The following is a 20060-nucleotide window of genomic DNA, read 5'->3' as shown; positions in this document are numbered from 1 at the left end:
ATGATGTCATGTGACTTGGTGCTACTGAATAAACTGAATTGAAATTGAGCGATTGCAACCTTTCTACCATACTGGATGAGTGTGTCTTCTGTAATCTAACATCTATAGGGCATTTTCATTTACGCTACTGATATTCACTGAGTTTTTTCTTTTATGGAGTTTTTTTTTTTTTGTGGAAATCAGATTTTTGAAATACTCACACAAGCCTGTTTTGCACTAAAGACCATGCCAGGAGCAAAGTAACTTAAATTGCCTTTTCTTCCTCAGCCTTTCTGATTTTAGTTCTAAGCTTCAGTGAATCACCTTCACTGCAACCAGATGCAACATTGCTCACAATTGGCACAGAAGAAAAGACTCCAAAGTCAAAGCTTAGGTTATTCAGTTAATGTTTTCAATGGTTAAATGTGAATAAATTAGTCTATCAGAGGGGAAATGTCCTACTTGAATGATTTAACAGGTGTAGAATGTTAGAAAACACACCTGGCTAAAACATTACCAATAATCAAACATTTTATTTCAGTTATGGACCCTCAATGAAATATTGAAATTATAAGGCACGTCATGAAGAAAAGTGGATCAATTAAACCACCTGAAAATCTTCCTTGATGAAAAGTACGAAAATGGATGTAGAATAATGCTTTTACAAAAGAGTAGCTGATTTTCGAGCAGCTCTGGGTGAGAATCTGTTTCTCAGCCCATTTGTTCTGGATGTAATGAACCTGAATTAGTTGGGTGGGATCTGTGGCCACCTGTCTGGTCCTACCTGAAGCCCTGCACCATAAACCGAGTCCAGATCTGGCAGATGGCATCCTACAGTACTCTGCTGGCTTCATCCATACAAAGTCATTCCTTTCCTATGTCGTGCAGCTCCCGTACCACCCTGTAATGTGATGGAAGCCAGGATGTTTCCACTGTGGCCCTGTTAAAAAGTGAGGAGAGAGTCCATATAGCTTTGAGGAAAGAAGAGGTGCTGCTTATGTTGATTTCACTCTAAATATTTAGTGATATTTATAAGAGGTGCTTTTCCCTGGTTTGCATCAAGACTTCAAAGCAAGAAGCTCCTGGGTCCAAATATCAACAGGTCCATATATTGGTGAAATTGCCTGAAAATGTAATCATGCATTTTGTATTTATCATTTTTAAGTGAGAAGATCAAGAATTTGAAAATTTCTGTCTTTATGTCATGCATTAAGTCATTTTTTAAGGTTTTGTAAAAATACAAAAATATATCACATCAAGTAAAGAAAAAATTCAACCTTTAATAGATTTTTTTTTTTTTTGTATCAAAAACAGCCCATCCATGCTAAGCTATGGGCAGTATGCATGTTCGTCTTGTGCATGCATAAGTTATATAGCAATCCCAAAATATGAGTTTTAGGTACATGAGATGACATTAAGATATCCAGTTACAGAGTCCTCAAAATTCTATTAAAATATTGTATTGAAAATGATAATAGGTGGTTATTTTATTTTAACTTATGTCTGGTAGTTCACAGGTTTAAAATAAAATAAAGCTGTGAGCCAGATACATTTTTGGAAAGTGGAAAGTAGTACAGCATTTTGATCTGAAATGGAAAAGGAGTCATAAAAAGGACAAACAGATAGTAAAATTAGCTCCTTTTCTTTTAGATTACCTGGTAGCTGATGTGGCTCTGGCTTTTGGAGATGCATTGATCTGCTTAAAGTCATTATGTGTGCACAGGGTCAGCCAGCCGTTTCTGACCTGGAGTTAATCACTTGCTAATTGAAGGGAAATGACTTTGATTTAGTTTCCTGCCATCCTTCCAGTGGCCTTACTGCTTAACATGGGCAGCACACATCACAATGCATTTGATCTACATGTATACAGATTTCATAGATATTCTGCTCTGTATGCATTTTTCTTCTATTTCTTTTTACTCGGAGCGAATCAATGTATGTTATATATTTTTACAACTGATATTTAAATAGAGCTTCTGCATAGAGCTTCTTGAGGCATGTTCAATTTAAACAGCTTTCCTCACACTGGGTAATTATGTTAGCCCCAGAACAAATAGCCAAACAAAATGTAATCAACTAAAAAATATTTCAAAGTTCAACTATGAGTTAATCATCAGAACAGAAAACAGAATACATTCCTTCAGGCATGACTGTGTTCAATTATATGTTAATTCAAGTGTACAATAAGTGTTTCTTATTTTAATTAGCAAAATAAGGTTTATATTTAATAACTGATAACCTAATTATTGCCTTCAGTTCATATTTAGCACTATTGAAGAAGAAATGAGGAGTAGCAGACACATGCAATATCAAAAGATTAAGACAGGTGGTCGTAATAAGGATATCAGATCAAAGACACAACCAACAAGGGAAATACATTTCTTATCCTTCAAGAGGAGAGAGTCCTGTAATAAAAGGATGATTATAAACTAATAATAAACTAATTCAATAAAAAATAAGTCAAGCATCTGAGCTCTGAGGCTTTTTTGAACATTTTATTTCAGCTTTCCACAACTAAAATAAAGCTGAAGGTAAAAGATAATGAGACAACTGAGATGGACAGAGTTGGTGGTCGCTGCCATTTCTGCTGCTTTTTCTACGTTACTTTCAACTTTCAGCCAGCTGCTTCAGCAGTACTTTTCTGTAAGAAAAATTAATTATTGGTCTTTCATCATTTTTGTGTTTAATACTTAATTATGAGTTCTTTTTCAGCCAAAACAACCACAAGTAATGTAAAGCAATGAACAAACATAAACTCTATGTACTCTACACAATATGCCCTCCTTTACCCGTATGTTCATATTTTAAATTATGCATAAATCAAGTTGGGCCACTGATTGTGCAAGTTCTCCTACTTAGATATATTAGAGCATCTTTCATTATAGGTACATGTAAAGTCTAACTGACAAAACCAGGGGGGGGACAGAAAATCACATTGTGGGACTTTTAAAGAATCTATTTGTGAGCCAAAACGGAAAATAAGTATTAGAGACTATATATTCACAAAAACACCAGATATCTGGCTCTAACAGACCTGTGACTTCTTCAATAACCTCTTCTGTCCTCCACTCGTTAACTGTACTAATGCCATTTGTATCAGTCTGACTCCAAACTCTAAACTAAATCTACAATAGGCAAGAAGGCAGGTGTGAAGAAATTAGTTACTCTAGAGTAACTGTAAGAAAATGGAAGAGATACAAGACCATTGATGTACCCCGCTGCTTAAGCCAGTGCTCGTCCAGGCCTGTCTGAAGTTTGCTAAAGAGCATAAGGATGATCCAGAGGAGGACTGGAAAAATATAATATGGTCAGATTAAAGAGAGACTTTAAACCTGCTTTCATTAGTGAAAGCATTAAAGATAGAAGGTAAAAATGTGTGGGGGGAATTAAAGGTAAACATTGCCCAGATACAGACCCAAAACATTACCGCATGGAGTAATGGCCCAAAATACCTACGGTGTATTCAAGGTGCTGGTGAAGATTCTCAGTCATCCAGTTCTGAGTCATTCCAAAAAAAGTTAAAAAATAGAAGAAAAAAAAAAAACCTGCTGGACTTTGTTTCCAAGTTTGAAGATGTTTTGCTTCCAATCCTGGAAGCTTTTTCTATTTAAAATGTCAGAAATAGCGAGTTGTTTTATACAGTGGCCCAACAAGGTCTTGTTTTTGCTTAAACATGCAAATTGAAAAGGACGAAAGGGTCCACCCCATTGGAATGGGGGTTGTTTGGCTTCTTTTGTTAGCCTGCAATGCCCCATACACGTCTATGTCTCTAAAAGGGGGGTCATTAAAGGGAATTGTTGGCCTGGGTGAATAAGTGGGGTCTTCTATTCCCCTGTAAAGGGGTTGGGGTTGTGATGATAGCGGGAAGGGATTAACTCTATTGCTGCATTGTAGGTTTTTGAAAGCTGAAATCCGAGTCCAGTTCCCCTGTTTAAGGTTGGTTTTTAATTCTTAACATAGATGACTTCCTTAATGCTGCTATCAAACCACCTATTTTCTTCATCAAAAATTTGAACATTCTGGTCTCTGTGAAGAGGTTGTTTGGTTTCTCATTGGATCAAACGACCCCAATTCCAAAGGGGTGGACTCGTTCGTCAGTTTCAATTTGCATGTCAACTCAATGCTATTTCTGACATTTGAATTGAAAAAGCTTCCAGGATGGGAGCTGAAACATCTTCAAACTTGGAAACAAAGCCTAGTGGTTTGTTTATTAACTTCTCGAGTGTGTTGAAAGCCAGTGAAGACTTGGAGGAAATGTTTGACCTCTGTCACTGCAACAAATATTATGCTACTGTAACCATGATATCAATTTTGGAAATCAGGACCAACGTCCACACTAGTTTCCTTTGAAAACTATAGAAGCTTCACTACTCCCTCTCGAAACACTCCCAGAAACACATCAAAGGGACACCCAATGCTGCCCCCACCACAGTTCTGCTTACAGAACCCCATTCTCCTGAATGAGCAGACTCCAAAGACTGTCATGCACTAAGTGGATCTGGTGGCATATCTCAGAACCAGATTCTACAAAACAGACTTTCTGCAAGATTTCCCTCCGAGTTTACAGGGATAACATAGCAGAGCCTGGAACCACAGAGCATCCCAAAGGACACTATCCCTAGTTAGGCTATCCAGTCACACAGAAAACTAGCCTTTCCAAATGGGGATCAACAGAGGATGCATGTCTTGCAAAGATAGTAATACAGTTTCGTTAAACAATCTGTAATTTTGCTGATTTTTGATCATTTCATGTTTTACCGTTGAGTAGATCAAGATAACAAGAAGCAAATGAAACGTGAGCTCACCTAAAGCTGTCCGGACAGCGTATTTTTTGTTTTTTTTAATGGTACAAAATACTTATTTTTCCAACATATTTTACATAAAGATTTTTTTTAAATGCTACAATGTAATTTCATGGATCTTTGTTTTTTTTTTTGACACATAGTTGAGGTGCATCTTTGATGAGTTGCAGACCTTGGACAACTTGAACAATCAACAACTGACTGATTTTTTTTTTTTACCTCACTGCCTGTGGTATCTGCATACCTTTCGTTTTTAGATGATATGCTCCGAGGATCTGTTTTGCACAATGATCTTGCTATATCTGCAGATAAATGGGCAGCATATTTATGATGGAGCTATGAAAACACTGACTTTACAACAGCTATATCTCCCTCAGTGTCTAATTATTAGTCTCTAAATGACAGCCTTCAGGAGCTGACCATATTATATGATCTCTAATGTTACAGGGCTGAGCTTCATGCAGTGGCTTGTCTTCTCTAAAATGCCACAAGGTGCCCACCGCTGTGCCCCTAAGGGGAGGTGAACTAAAGGCCGCCAGAGGAGGGGGGGCTGCTGATGCAAAGAGGTAGATGGGTAGGAACCGCACAGGCATGGAGGTAATAAAGACAATGACCTTTAATGTAGGTAGCACTGTCGGCTCTAGTTTAGTATGGGCTGTGCAGCTTCTGTCCTCGTGTCTGAGAGCAAAGGCCATACGCACTAATCTAACAAATCAGTCTACCCCAGGAAAAAGCTGGATACTGGATTTTGTTTTGTCGCTCTCCTCCTTTGACCTCCTCTCAGGCAGAGCAAAGATGGCAGGAGGTGATGACAATTCAGACACATCGTCAACACAACATAACACCCTCCCCAAGTTGTCACACTGCTGTCAAAACTGGGGCTGCTCCCATCCACCTTGATATATCAGGCTTCCCCTTCATCCAGTCGCTGGGAGGGAAAAGCTCACAAAAGAAGAAAAATGTGAGAAATCCTGGTCAGATTTTTAAATGGCCCCTGGGATACTTTTAAAAAATCCAAGATAACTATTCATGTAACATAATGCAATTAAGCCAAAGTCAGATATTTCGTCTGCATCAGGACTTGCTTGCTGTATACTGAAATACCTGATTGGAGAAGTGGTTGAAAAGTCAAAGCAATATAATCAGTTTCAATATAAATGTGTCTGATGTGGATTTAAAAAATGAAAGCATTTAGTCTTCTGAAGAGATTTTCTGTCCTACACTATAAAATATTTCACTGAGTGATTGCTCTAGCATGTGATTTATCCCAGTCACTGAAAGCTACAGCAGCAAAATATATTAGACCAACATATTCCTGGCTCACATACAAAGTAGTCTACTCATTACCTCAACCAGACTTGAATTTCTTATTAGCTAAGTTGGTAAACACTGACGTTTGAACTGAGCTCTGCCTAAAAAGGAAAAGCCAAAAAGGCTATTTGTTAAACTTTAAAATGTTGTATCAAAGAAATATATTTTTTCTTTTTACTCACATCCTCAACTTTGGATATCGGAGCCTTTAATCACTTTCTAGTCATCTAATTAGTTAGAGTCCAGATAAAGATAATTAATCCGAAGTCAGCAGGCCTATGGTAAGTGAAGTGCACTCTACCTATTGGAATCCTAACAAACATGGAAGAAAAGTGGAAAGCTCCTTATGGAAGAAAATCTGGAACCCCAGGAAGCTGTGCTGATCATTTTTTCAATCTGAAAGACATTCAGTAAACCATAACTTACAAGAAATACCACAGGATGAAACATGATGGTGGCTGCAGTATGCTGTGGGGATACTTCTCGTCTGGTAAGCAGGTCAGAGGCTATAGAAGATGAATCACATTCAATCTCTTGATCCACAAAACTAATTGATTTGCTAAACAATGTTAGCCACAGGGATTGAGACATCTATACCATATATCTATTATCTAGGCACTGCCAATATATGACTGATTATAGACCTTAACGGTAGTCTTTCATTGTGAGTATACTCTGTGGAATCGGCTGAAATTAATGCAGTTAGTAAAGTTTTCTATGCCCTTCTAATGAAATTGTGATAGGAAATTAGTTATTATTGTTGTTGAATTTCAAAGAAGGGATGCCATGAAATTCATCTCGAAATCTGCGCCTGGATTTGCCTGTTTTCAAATCAAACCCCAAAGACGGCAACAGATGTTTGTAGAAAACCGAGATCAATTGAAGCCATGAGTACTTCATAAATAAGGTAAGGCGGCAGGCTGAATCGCTGAAAAGAAAGTCCTGCTTGACAGCACTGTAATTTAATTCATCACGCCTCAGCACGCAACAAATCAGACATGGACGCTGCGTATTCCACCACTGGTAGTGTGCAGGGTTTTCATAGGGAGCTGAGGTGGGGGAGGGTTCAATAAGCAGCTATGAAATGTCGGTGGGTGGGCTATGTTCGATTCCCTAAGTTATAGGGGCTCCTCAAGCGTAACTAAATAAGCACGCAAGAGCGGTTAAAGGAAGGTGAATACACAGGGGACAACCAAGAGGAAAAGCGGGAACGACAGGTGCAGGCATGCAAGAGCTGAGGTGGAAGGAAACCCCAAGCAGGAAAAACAATGCTTTGGTTTAACAGGTTAGAAAAACCTCCCCCCTCCTGCTAAAATAAGATTTCTCCCTGAACAACAGAGATCCTGCTGTTGTGCTGTCAACTTTAAATAACAGGTGGTAAACCTTGATCTAAATTAAGTTCTTAAAATTATCTTGAATGGGTCAACAAACTAAACAGACTAAAAGCATCATCCGTTGTTGAAAATGACTAAGCTTTTAGTTGGTCTTTAAAGACTATGAATTGCATTCCAGCTGAAGAGGTAGACACCTTAAATACAGGTTTAGATACTTGATGAATGTCATTTTTACAAAAATTACTGCATCAGCACTTTGCAACCTGGAGATCAACCTGTAGATCTGCTGCGTCAACGGTGGTCTTTGGCTCATCTGAATCGTTGTTAGCTTCATCAGACCATTTTCCAACCAATCAGCAGGGATATCAGTCACTTCTCGCAGAGTGGGCAAAAACTGCAAGAAAAGGGGATCTACATCTCCAGAGAAGCTTTTGCTTAAAGCTCTTTCATTAGCATGGATTTCAAACTTCCACTACACGTATTACTACACTTGCTCTGAACTCAACTGCTTATTGGATAATTTTCAAGTGTTTAATCCTAATTCTGAATTAATATTTTACTCATTAGCTTAGCTTATAAATAATCCATCATGTGACAATCCCTAGTGCAAAAAGCAACATATCTGATGTTTGGATATGATCAGAAACAGTGGAAACGCACCGTTTGTGTGAGTTTGAGCAAGTTCTTCAGATTAGCTGCTCTTTAACAGGACAGTTTGATGCTGCTAAATATTCTGGTTAGTTAGTCATGTAGTGATTTGGCTATTGGCCATTTCCATTTTCAGAAGAGGGGGGGGGGGGGAGTTTGAAAAAGTTTTATGAAAAGTTTTAAGCCTCAGTAATTCACTGAGAGCACTCTCTTTAGACTCTGCTGAGAAGAGTCAAGCTAAGACTGCAGTTTAGTAGTCCAAAGATATAAACCTGCAAATAATGGCTAAAACACTTTTAAGACACAACGAATGAAATTTTATGCATTTATTCATGTAGTTATTCCACTCTGGTTCAAAGGCTCAAGGCTGGGTCAGCGGTTTAATAGCCAAAAATACTCTAGATTTTATGGTTAATATTTTTTAAATCACTTTAAGGTTTTCTCTTCATTGTTTGTACCATCCTTCCTTAAAAATGCCACAAAACTTTGAAAAGTGCATTTTGGTGAATATCTCCAAAACTTTGTGTTGTTCATACACCCCCACCCATAAAAATGTTCCCCATTGTCAAGGCTTGTGATGTCACAAATTAGCAACAGGAAACCAACAACATTTTTTTTCCCCAAAGGTTTTATAACCATCCTATTCAAACAATTCTTTTTTTTTTCTTTTTACACAGCCAGAGAACAAAAAATGAACATAAACTCCCAAACCTTTTGTACAGGAAAATCAAACTAAATGAAGAAAACATCTCTTATTAGTCCATGGATCCTCGCTTGTATTTGCGATAAATTGGGAAGGGAGACACAAGCGTGTCTGAATGAGGCTCTCTGTGTTGTACTCAATATCAGTCTATTTTACTTGCTGGTTTTACCTGTTTTATATGGAATAGAAACCAGCAAGACTAAGCCATTCAACGAGAAATCCAGTAATGTCTATGATAGTGTGTGCGTGCATTCAGAGGTTATCAGTGTGAATGTGTCAGGAGTAGGCAAACTAATTAGGTGTATGCATGTCTCTGGGTCTCATGCCAGTCCGAATCCCTCTGAGCATTCCTGAATGGCCAACAGCAGCATGTGTCTCAGCTTCTCATAGCTCTCATAGGCTGGAAGGTCTAGCTGGTTAAAGCTGAGGATACACAGCAGAAAAAGAAAAAAATAAGTCATTTTAATTCAGATGTTTATCAAGTGATGCAATATAAGGTAGCTTGCTCCTTACCAGGTATGAGCAGATGGCAGACGGTCAGTTGATCGATCATCACGGTGAATCTGGAACTTCTGGATGCCGTTCATGCCTTCTAGAGCAGCAAAACCCTGAAGAGGAACCTTGGATGTGCCTGTGACAAACTGCAGGAACTTGGCCCGGTCTGCCTGATCAAAGGATCGCAAGGCTCTCCAGAACCACTGGATCTAGAATGTAAAAGATAGAGAAGTCATGTGTTTACTTATTTATTATACTTTGAATCATCCTGTATGTTGTAAAGCAGGAGTTTTTTTTATTTATTAAATCTAAGACATTTAGAGACTTATTTTAAAGACCCTCATGGTTTAATTCAGTACTTGCATGAGCCTTAGAAAAATAACTTTGTTTTAGGTTTTAGAGATGCTCTCCCACAAATTTGGTAAAGATGAAGGAGTTGGTAAACAGGAATATCTAGATCCATAAAGCAGGTAGGATCCCCAAAGAAATGCATCCTTTACTTTTATGTCACATCTACCCACTTTGTTGCAGTAATGAGGGAAAACAAAGGGTATATTTACAACCTTTCCAATGTACCATCTGGTCTCAGGCCTTGTGTTTTACAAGGTAAAAAGAAATCAACTGAAGATAAATTTTACAATCACTGTTCTAAAAAACAAGCTTCATGACTAATATTTCACATTATAAGATTTATTTAGGGTTTGGTGCAATTTACCTGTATCCCAAATCTGACAGCTTTCCCCTTTGTTTAACAATATTTCAAATCAGGGACATTTCGCTCAAGTATACCTGAATAGAGCTGGATTGGTATTTATGATATTCAGTGTTGGCCTTCAGGTCATCGATGTCAATGGTAGGCAGGCCAGAGATTAGCAGCTCCAGCTCCTGCTCTGTGAAGATGGAGATCAGTCTCTTGGGGATAATCTCATAGAATCCCTCCAGGAATGCTGCAAGCTGTTTGCGGATTGCACCTACATAAAAAAAAATAAGAAATATATTTGTCAAAACCAGTGTTGTAGTATTAGAAACCTGTCTTAGTAGTCACAGCATAGTCACTGTCTCGACTCAGACTAAAACTCAGACATGTCCCTGGATTTTATTAAAGACAGGTAAAAACCAAAGCTGTTAAAACATTTATTTCTAAATATTCTTGAATTTTTTATGTAAATGCAACGATTCAGTTAAGTGATTTTATATTTTTTTTCATTTTACACAATCAAGCAACGTGCTTTTGAAATGCTACAATTTTTTTTTTCAAGGATTGTTGTTGATTTGTGAAGATTTTATTATTTTATAAAAGCTGGACAAAACTGAAGATGTCAGTAGTAAGAATTAAATCTTAATGTTTTGATTTGGATATTTTATATTTATCTTAATAAGGACTTAGGATCAGGCTTCATATTTTATTGTGACATGTGGGCGCTGGGTTTGGTCTCAACTCTTCTTTCGATACATTCTGGTCTTGGAGCCAAACAGGCAAAGATGCTCTATACAGAATATTACTTAACTATTAGGTTTGAATAATTGGAGTGTAACAATCCTAAGTGTAAAGAGGGTGTAGATGTCTTGTTCCAGAACTCTGGTACTGTGATGCCACCTATTGGCTTCCTTTTTACATCATCTATTCAAATAGCATGCGGAGATATTTCCTAACATGAAACTCAAACATTTGAGTGTGTCGCAGACCCTGATGAGACTAAAAACATTGTTTGGCTAAATAAGTCTTGAAATATTCAGAAGCTCACCTGTCATCTTCATCTGGCACACCAAATGAACATACTCCTTTTTGTTTTCCTCTGTGACAAGAATGTTTGCCCCGTTTGGCTTGAGGTCTCTTACTTCACACACACCAAACTCTTGAACCTAAAAAGAGATGGTTAAAAATTACAGCTTTTAGGAGAATTTAAACATAAGAGTATATCTATATTATGATATACAGGAGGCAATTCAAAATATCAGACCTCTGTGCTGAACGTCAGCTCATAGCCCAGCGTGGACACGTCATTCTCCAACAAGTACACCAAACCCTGGAAGAATGGGTAGTCCTCACTCTCCATGTCAGTGTACCTGTGGAAACAAGAGTCAGATGAGTGGAGTAAACATGGCTGAGTCTTCATAATCTATCAAATCCTTGGATCCACTGACATTTCATTTGTGGTTATGTGTGAGCAAATTGTATAAAATTTCTCTTCATATATGGATTTTAAACCAAGAAAAGAAATCTGTTTTCCTAAATTTAAAATATCTTTCATCTAATGTAATATATAGAATTTAAAAAGTAAAAGAAAACTTGACTTTCTGAAAAGTCAACAACTCTGGACTGTGAATAAAGGTTTAACAGTCTGAACCCTAGTTTCTGACAACTCAGGCTAAGATAATTTGTCATTAAAATGTACAACTGCCAAAAAGAAAACAACTGTTTCATAAAGAGCCTTTATTAACTAGATCTGATATTAACCTAACATAACGTTTGTGAATACTGAATATCTTAGGTGAGAACTGACAGTAATGATGGCATTTATAAATAATAATTACTTAAGATTTACCCCATGACTGATTTTTATGTTGATAACATACAAAAGACTGGCTTCAGAATTGGTATTTAAGGAAAAATTAAAAAAAATTAAGAATATTTTTTTTTATACAGACGGATCTTAAGAACCACAGTAACAGACAGGCTTGCAGTAAAGTGGAGCTGGCTCAGGTACCTGACACTCTTGCCAAGGATGTGTTTATAGAAGCTGCGGGTGAAGTAGCATTCCAGCAGCCGGTTGTCGTACACCGCCTTGGCCACAACGCGACCCACAAACTTGAAGTAACTTAGGTGGTTAGGGTTGCAGTGAGAGGAGGGGTTTATGGTGTAGGTGACGCGGTCGCCCGGGGATGTCCGGAATAGGGCATACATGGGGTTAAACATCTCCCGGGAAATAATCATGTACCACTCCCTGAGCAGGCCACCTGCATCCTGACCTTCCTCCCCTTCAAACACAATGTATCTGTAACAAAATGTAAAGGTTGGGTTAAGCTCTTCTGAATTAGGGCGAATGAAACAGAAGAAAAATAAAGCTTACAGTCTGTTCTTCATATCTTCAGGGCTCTTGCGGTGCAGTTCCCTGTACGAGTCTTCAAACACATGATCTCGTCTCACATGCACAGCCATGTCCTCCTTCCTCAGGCCTTCATCAAGTCTTTCCAGCTCCTGGCGGAAGTACCTGCAAATGAAGAAAAAATGAATAAATTATATTGTATCTCATTTTCAAGTGAGGACATCACTAGCGACAACAAGAGATGACAACTTTGAGAGAAATGCCTCTTACTTTCTCTTTACATCAAAGTCCAGGATTCGGATGTAGTCAACTAATACTGCAAAAGGCCCATCAGCCAGGTGAGTGGTTGACTGTCGTAGAATCTGATTAAGTACTGTGCGGTGAGTTTCTAAAAGGAAAAAAAATCCCAAACAATGGTTAGGAACTACACCACACATGAAAAAAGCGGCATTTTAATAGAAAACAAATAAAAACTAGTCTCACCAGCAAAGCGGAGGAATTTCTGGGTGTCTGGTGGGAGGTTAGAGGAGATGTGCATGGAAGATGGCTCTCTGGAAAAGAACGGGTCCAAGGATGAAGGTGTGGCAGGTGTTAGGGGAGCCGGGGAGAGTGGAGGCGGCTCATCTTTAATGTGTGAAAGCTGGCTCTCTCGCGTGTCCCTAACAGGAGGTTTGCTCTCTCGCTCTGTAGCGTGAACCAGAAAGAAGGCCTCCACCGCAGGCTGGAGCACTGGAGTAACAAATCATCAGTTATGCTAAGATATCACAAAAACAGCTTCTTTAACATAACAGTACCTATAAATGTGTTTTCTTATTAATTATTCCACCTACCGAGCACAGCATGCTGGTCATGAGACTCCTCCAGCTCTTTCAGACACTCCCCAAGCATATCCCACAGTTCATCCAACAGCAGCTGCTCACTGAGCAGAGGTAGGTCTGGAAGTTTCTCCTCACTCTCTGACTGAGCGGCCCCCTCTTCATCTGAAAGGAACAAGATAAAATAAATATGGACTTCTTTTTTTGCTTTTCTGGTTCCTGGATACTGAAAACTTTGAGTGAAGATGAGTTTTTCCAGTCAACAGGTTTTGGTTTGTTAAAACACATGGTGTACAAGTTCATAAATGTGTACATTTCACATCTATAGTGCAACTAACTGTACCGATTTATTGTTGATTTAAAATTTGTGCCATTTGGTAACAAATTATTAAATTAAATGACTACAATTTTAGATGGTAGCCCGAGTACGTTTGGAAACAATTTTTTTGATTGTTCAACAAAGACATTATTATTGACATGTTCGCCAAAGCTACTAACAGGGAGGAAAAAAAAAAAAAAAACGATATATAATATAAGATATATAAGAAGACTTAACTCTTAGATATGGTTACATTTTGGACTTTAAACTGTATATAAGGTTTTCTAAACAGGTTCCTGAAATAGCTTAGAAAACAGTATAATTTGATTCAAAAAGTGATCAGAGGGCATTTAAAGCCATGGAGAAAATTATAGAATTTAAGGTTAAAAAAAATAAATAATCTAAAATCCTGAAAAATGGAAACTGAAACCAGAAAGATGTCCAAGAAAATATGCCTTCTGCATTATACTTTGCGTTTATACAGTAAACATCATATGAAAAAACATAGTGCAAACCTACTGCTAAATAGCTAATTTGTCACTTATTGTAAATTAATGCATCTCAACTTTCACCTCAAAGATTTCCTTTGGATTACAGAGGGTCAGGTTTGCGAATAAATCATTTTTTATCAACAAGTGTCTACAAGTTTTTCCTTTCTTTTATTTATTTCGATATTTAAAAATAATTATGTGGTTTCCTTTTATACAAATTACAGTTAAAGCAAATAAACTGTATTTTCTGTGATAGTGAAAATAAAATAAAAACAAATTCATATTTTATAGCTGATTTATTTTGCATTTCTTAACATGTGTAACAAACTAGGTAATATCTAAATAAAAAAAAGTAAAAACGCTAGCTGTGACATTAATATTGTGTTGTCATAAGTCATAAGATGGCTCCATTCAAATCATACCCAGAGGTGCAGCATCCTGCTCCAGAGGAGACGGTTGGTCAACATCCATTGGAGATTCATCCCTCTGTGCTGACTGAGCTTCCGGCGCCGACTGCACTTCAGACTAAAGACAACAAAGATGAATGATCAGCAGCAGGAACGTCTAGAGCTTTTCTTTAAAACACAGATATGCAACTTCTAAAAGGCTGCCATGCAAAATTACATTTCCATGGTTTGCGGGAAGGTTGAGGAAAAAGCATTAAGCCACTTGCCGGCCTACAGACATGAGCAGTGGAGCAAGCAAAACATTCATCATTTACAAAACAAAAAGCTGTCCATCCAAAATGGCGAGACACAATGCAACGAATAACGAGCATATCTGACTGACTGATGAGGCTGTCAATGTCACCATGCCTCTAAGATGATGTCTAAACCAAAAGAGATGAAGGCGATTGGATCAAAACATATGACATGTCTGCAGATAAAATAAGGATCTGAGAGAAAATCAAATGGTTTCACATAATTTTAGAAAACTTTCAGTCGATAAAGCTGTGGTCAGTTAAGTGCAATGAAAACTTTTCACCAGTTTCATTCTAAAGCATCTACCTTGATAATGATTGTTACAATGATCATACTGCCACACTATGTACCCAATGAATATTATTTCATAAAGGCTTCTTTTGCTGTACTGTTATGCATGTAGGAATATGCCTGCTGTCAGTGCAGCCATGCTAACCGTGGCAGCAGCAGCCGTGCCAGTAGTGGGAGCAGCACCAGTGGGAGCATGGGGGGCAGCCACTGACGATCCGGCGGCGGATGCAGAAGGAGCGGTAGGAGGGGGGGCCTGTTGGAGCCGACGTGCACGCTGCCCCTCTCTCACCATCTGAATGATGGCGTCGGCCTCAGCTTCAAGCTGTCGCACTGCAGCCTGGATGCTGCTGGCAGAGCCAAGGCTGCTGGAGCCTAGCGTTTGAGAAAGGACAAGTTTTATTTCACATTAACAAAATATTATTTACGCACATTGGGAGGATCTTATTTGTTAAATCGTCTTACCCAACCGGCCCGTTTGTTTGGCTTTTTTGTTGGCACGTCGTGTGTCCTCACGGAGCTGAATAATCACTTGCAGCACTCGCAGGAAAAACTTCTGTGTTGATGTTTTGGATGTCAGGGAGCTCATGCATGGAAGCTGCAACTCACGCCCCCCAAGTGTGCGTTTTTGTGCAGCCACAATCACCACACTCTCTGACCCGTCAAACCTGTGAAGCAACCAACAACAAGGCAGATTACCAACAGCAAAGCAGTGGCTGACAAATATACATAACCTGGGCTTTTTTAATTCGACTTTTAAAACAGTCGCCTGGCCTATTGACAACCAGCTCACACACATCAGTTGCTCACCTGCTGGTCATCTTGCCCTTCAACCTGGCAGATAGGGAGGGATCCTCTGGAGGTCCATCTGGAGAATGGGAGTCAGCCTGTGCCTGCCTCTGCTGCTCTAAGTTGTACTCTCTTAGTTCTGCCAGCAATGTGCCTGAAAGAAAAAAAAAAACCTGAATGTTAGAAGTCTTGAAGAAACACAAAGTGCTCGTATAGGAGAACAGGATAAACCCCGTCTGAACAACCTCTGACAACCCACCAATCTGCTTGCATAGCGTGTATCCAAGATGCCTGGCTCCGCTAAGCAGTAGCCTGAGCACTGTGTCTCTGGTGGAGCCGTCGCCTCTAGATAACTGCAGCAGAATGTTAGCAGCATCCTCTAGACCCTCCTCTGAACATGAGTGAGATGTCAGCACCTTGGAGAGAAGAAACATTATTAAACAGATAAGAAAAGAGTTTACAGATTAGTGAAGTAAAGGAACCCACGTATCTCTACTGTCAGGTCTAACTTATTAGGAGGCCATGCTGGCGACTGCTTTTAATTAAATTCCATGTCTTTCTTTTTTATTTTCCTCCTTCAACCCTGATTTTGTGAAAGTAATAAATAGAGCCAATCCATTTTTGCCTTGCTTAAGCTGACCTTAGAATCAGAGAAGAATAAAAATGAAACGTTTGTGTTTGGCATTGATGGGCCCAAGTTTTTTAAAACAGTTTATTATTATTAATTACAAAATTTGTAAAATTCAAAGTGTATTGGAGCATTAATAGTTGATAAGAATTAAAATACATTCTGTTCATTTTAACCAATATCTACCACATCTTTTTGGTTCACAATCCATTAATCTGATATACGAGTATGAATGAGGTAAAATTTAGATTTTTATGGTATTTTAAATTAATGTGAATTTATAACAAAGTTATTACAGTAATTAAAGGCTGTCAGGGTTTTATTAAGAACTGTACATTCATTAGTATTTTTGCTGTAAAAGTGTTAGAAATTGTCCACGGTATGTTTTCTTAAAAAGGCATAATACCAACAGCCTGGTGAATCCATAAGCTCAGCATACCTCCACAGAAAGTTGAAGCTGTTTCTCAGTGAGTCCCGTAGACACCATCTTGTCGATCTCCGTACTTAAAATTTGACCCCTCTGTTTTCCTATGTAGAAAAAATATGAATCACAGCAAATGTGCTCAAGATAAATATGTGATCAAACAGTTTGTAAAGTCACATGTGAACAAACTTGAGTAATTGATGAATTACCTGCTGAGGTTATTCCAGTGGACGTGGGTATTGAGATCGTAGTAGAAGAAGCCTGTGAGACCGTTATGTTTGTTCCTGAGGCAGTACTCTGGGTTGCAGCTCCTCCAGAGGCCCCCGGTATCGTCACAGTGGGCTGGGCAGAGACCATCAAAGCTGCACCCTGTGTTGTGATCGACACTGTGGGCCCTGAACTAGCCGCGTTAGGGTTGGCAGCCTGTGGGGTCGGGTGTCCAGCAGGCACCTCTGTTGCCTTGTTGTCCGGCAGGGCAATAGATATGAGGGAGAGAAGGCGGAGCAGTTTTTCAGTGAGCAAGGAGCTTCGCCTGATTACAGGATGAGATAGCATGTTCATCAGTTGGCCAAGGGGGGATGTCTCTAAGCTGAACTGTGCTCCCTCAGCCTCTGCTCCGCCACCAAGGGGCACAGTCTTCATAGAGGCTTTTCCCTTGCGGCTGACGTTCATGTTGTCGAGTTTGACAAGCAGATCCCAGAAATCTGTTGAGATTCCTAAAGACTGAGGAGTAGCTACAGAGGAGCCCAAGGAGTTCTGAGTATTGGGGTTAGACCCTGACCTAGAGCTTCCAACTCCAGTTCCCCCTCCAGAGGACCCTGAACAAAGACGGGAATCCAACTCAGAAGCAGCTGCTGACACATCCTTGCATCGCTGCTGGGTGAAGTGACTTGGGAAAACCTGCAGAATCAGACAACCATGAAGAAATAAGTACTACACAGTAAACCGCTATGTTTAATATTTGCACTATTAATATAGTAGTGGAAATCTAACCTTAGCTAGCTGGATAAGTGTGTCCAAGACATGACGGCAGACCACTGGGGCAGCCTGTGGGTGGATGTGAACTGTGGAGCCTCCGCCTCCAGCACACGAGACTCCTGTCGCTCCACCCGATACTCCTAGTGTTCCAGATCCTGTGGAGCTGCCAGCTGCGTGCCGATCAGCATGTTTCCTACCCGACGCTCGCTGGATTTGAAAAATGTTTGTCCGGCAGCCCAAAGCAGCATCCATAGAGACTGAGAGCCAAGACAGCTGGCTGGAGCTTCGTGACTCCACCCTGTTTAGCAGCTCTAAGGATGACGACGATGAGGAGGAGAAGGAAGAGGCGGCTGAACCTTTTCCTCCACATCCCCCCTGGCTGCCTCGTTTCCCCCTGCAATCTTCTAGACGTGACGTCTCCACACAGACCTCGCTCTCACTGCTGCGTTGGAGTATGGACAACAGGCTGCGAATGACCCACCCGCGAGTCTGAGAGTGGTAGCAGAGGTTCCTGAGCACACGGTGCAGACGACTGGTGTTGAGTTTCGGTTCGTCCACAAACAGCAAAACCAACAGGCAGGACAACGCCTCGTGGTCCAGTAGTAGTCGTCCACGGAGACGCAACAATGAGTCTACACTGGAGCTGGATGGTCTGAGAGAATAAAATTAAATAATCATAGAATTTGAAATGATAGAATAACCACGTTGTTTCTTCGACATTTTAAAAAGTGCAAAAACTAAGTATTAAAAAAAATATACTATGCTACTCCAAGATCAAAGAAATAAAATCAAAACTACTATATGGCATATTTTCATACCTATGGTTTGTTCCTCCACCCATCTGAAACGGTCCTCCTCTCTGGACAGCCAGTCGGGTGTATTGGACCCCTCGGTTACTTCCTAACCGGCTGGTAAAGGCAGGCGAGCGCAGGATGGCTGAAAGTGCAGAAGATGAGCTATGGCCGAACAACCTCTCGTGCATTAGCTGTCTCTGACGGGCCTCTTGCTCTCTTCGCAATGCAGCTGCCTCAGCAGCAATGTCTGGAGGCATGACAGCCAACACGCTATCTTCCATGTCTTCAAGAACACTACGCCGCAGCTCTGATGGTAATGTCTGGATGAAAGTGACTGGATCCAGGGGAGTGTCTCCCGTTGGAGGCTGCTGCGCTAGCTCTCTTCTCTGCTGCTCAGCTCTTTGCTGGGCAAGAACCTAAGAAGACAAATCCGACTCTTGTATTGGCAGGAAAACCATGCATCTTAATAAAGTAAATATCTAATCTCCTGTTATAAAAGATTGTAATTTTCCTCACCTCCTCCTGAATAGTAGGTGGCAAAGCCGCCAGGAACTCAGGGCTGACCTCTGTAACCCCTTGTCCTCTAAGCACAGGCGCATTAGAGGAGGGCAAGGTTGTGGTAGCGGGAGGACGTGAAGGTGGTCTGATACCAAGCTGATTTTGAAGAACCTCTCTGCGGATGTCTTCTGGAAGAGCTGCAAGAAAAGATGGATCCACACCCTCTGGCAAACTTATACCTGCAAAAGATAAAAACAAAAAAAACGAGTTGTAAAGGTGAACTGAGAAGGTTGAGATATAGTGGAAATTTATTAAAACAATGATTAAAAAATTGCATACAACCAGAGTTTGAGAAAAAATAAAACCCAATAGTAAATATTGTGCTTCTCTAAAAGAGTTGCATACAGGAATGTTAATTAAGCTAGTGAATAATACAAAATGACTGAATATGTTTTGAAACATAATTCAATTATCTTTCATCGATCCAGAAGGGAAATGTTAAATACAGCATGGCTGCGTCTCATAACACAGTTTTTGGACCCAACAAAAATCTTTTTTAAATTGTTGGGTATACCTGTATATTAATTTATTTTTAACTGAAAAAATGAAAAACTTTCAATTAATTTCAAATAAATGGTATTCTAATTCTAAACCCCGACTGCATTAATTTTATGTTTAACCTGATGTTTAATTTAGACTTTACAAACAAAAAAAAACTTGCACTAGAGGGATAATAAAATGTTTTTTTTTTTTTTTTACCAGCAAGCGGATCCTCGTCCTCATTGCTGGTGGATGGAAGAGGCTCCTCCTGGATGGCCTGGGACTGGCTATCAGCGCTGTCGCTCCGAGGCATCGTCTCTCCGGGAGATGAAACAGATGTGGACCTGATGGAAAGAAAACAGCCACTGGCTGATGTTAATATCTTAAATCATATTAAAACCAGCTTGTATGATGAAACTGAATGTTATACTATAAATAAATAAAGACTGCAAATCAGCAGCTCCAATTCCAAGAAT

General features: G+C 39.6%; 1 protein-coding gene across 10 annotated transcripts in view; it reads right to left on the bottom strand.

Moving 5' to 3' along the window:
- Nucleotides 1-8385: 8385 nt before the first annotated feature.
- Nucleotides 8386-20060, bottom strand: part of huwe1 (HECT, UBA and WWE domain containing E3 ubiquitin protein ligase 1) — a 49214-nt gene continuing 37539 nt past the window's right edge. For 9 of the 10 annotated variants that reach the window (XM_038282994.1, XM_038283001.1, XM_038283000.1 and 6 more), the window contains 21 exons: nucleotides 19804-19928; nucleotides 19063-19283; nucleotides 18571-18962; nucleotides 17768-18404; nucleotides 16984-17674; nucleotides 16790-16878; nucleotides 15982-16138; nucleotides 15744-15876; nucleotides 15399-15601; nucleotides 15082-15308; nucleotides 14367-14469; nucleotides 13150-13299; nucleotides 12803-13048; nucleotides 12590-12707; nucleotides 12344-12484; nucleotides 11981-12268; nucleotides 11234-11339; nucleotides 11018-11135; nucleotides 10062-10243; nucleotides 9291-9481; nucleotides 8386-9200 (listed from right to left, as the gene is read on the bottom strand). In XM_038282994.1, coding sequence (XP_038138922.1) covers nucleotides 9098-9200; nucleotides 9291-9481; nucleotides 10062-10243; nucleotides 11018-11135; nucleotides 11234-11339; nucleotides 11981-12268; nucleotides 12344-12484; nucleotides 12590-12707; nucleotides 12803-13048; nucleotides 13150-13299; nucleotides 14367-14469; nucleotides 15082-15308; nucleotides 15399-15601; nucleotides 15744-15876; nucleotides 15982-16138; nucleotides 16790-16878; nucleotides 16984-17674; nucleotides 17768-18404; nucleotides 18571-18962; nucleotides 19063-19283; nucleotides 19804-19928 — 4621 coding nt within the window. In that variant the 3' untranslated portion in view covers nucleotides 8386-9097. The remainder of the gene's footprint in view (nucleotides 9201-9290; nucleotides 9482-10061; nucleotides 10244-11017; nucleotides 11136-11233; nucleotides 11340-11980; nucleotides 12269-12343; nucleotides 12485-12589; nucleotides 12708-12802; nucleotides 13049-13149; nucleotides 13300-14366; nucleotides 14470-15081; nucleotides 15309-15398; nucleotides 15602-15743; nucleotides 15877-15981; nucleotides 16139-16789; nucleotides 16879-16983; nucleotides 17675-17767; nucleotides 18405-18570; nucleotides 18963-19062; nucleotides 19284-19803; nucleotides 19929-20060) is intronic. The other variant, XM_038283002.1, reaches the window with a different exon arrangement.

The sequence above is a fragment of the Cyprinodon tularosa genome, unplaced genomic scaffold (genome assembly GCF_016077235.1).
Source record: "Cyprinodon tularosa strain WSP-4 unplaced genomic scaffold, ASM1607723v1 ctg19, whole genome shotgun sequence".
NCBI classification, from domain to species: Eukaryota; Metazoa; Chordata; class Actinopteri; order Cyprinodontiformes; family Cyprinodontidae; genus Cyprinodon; species Cyprinodon tularosa.
The sequence above is the reverse complement of the archived record's forward strand: the minus strand, read 5'-3'. Positions and strand labels throughout refer to the sequence as shown.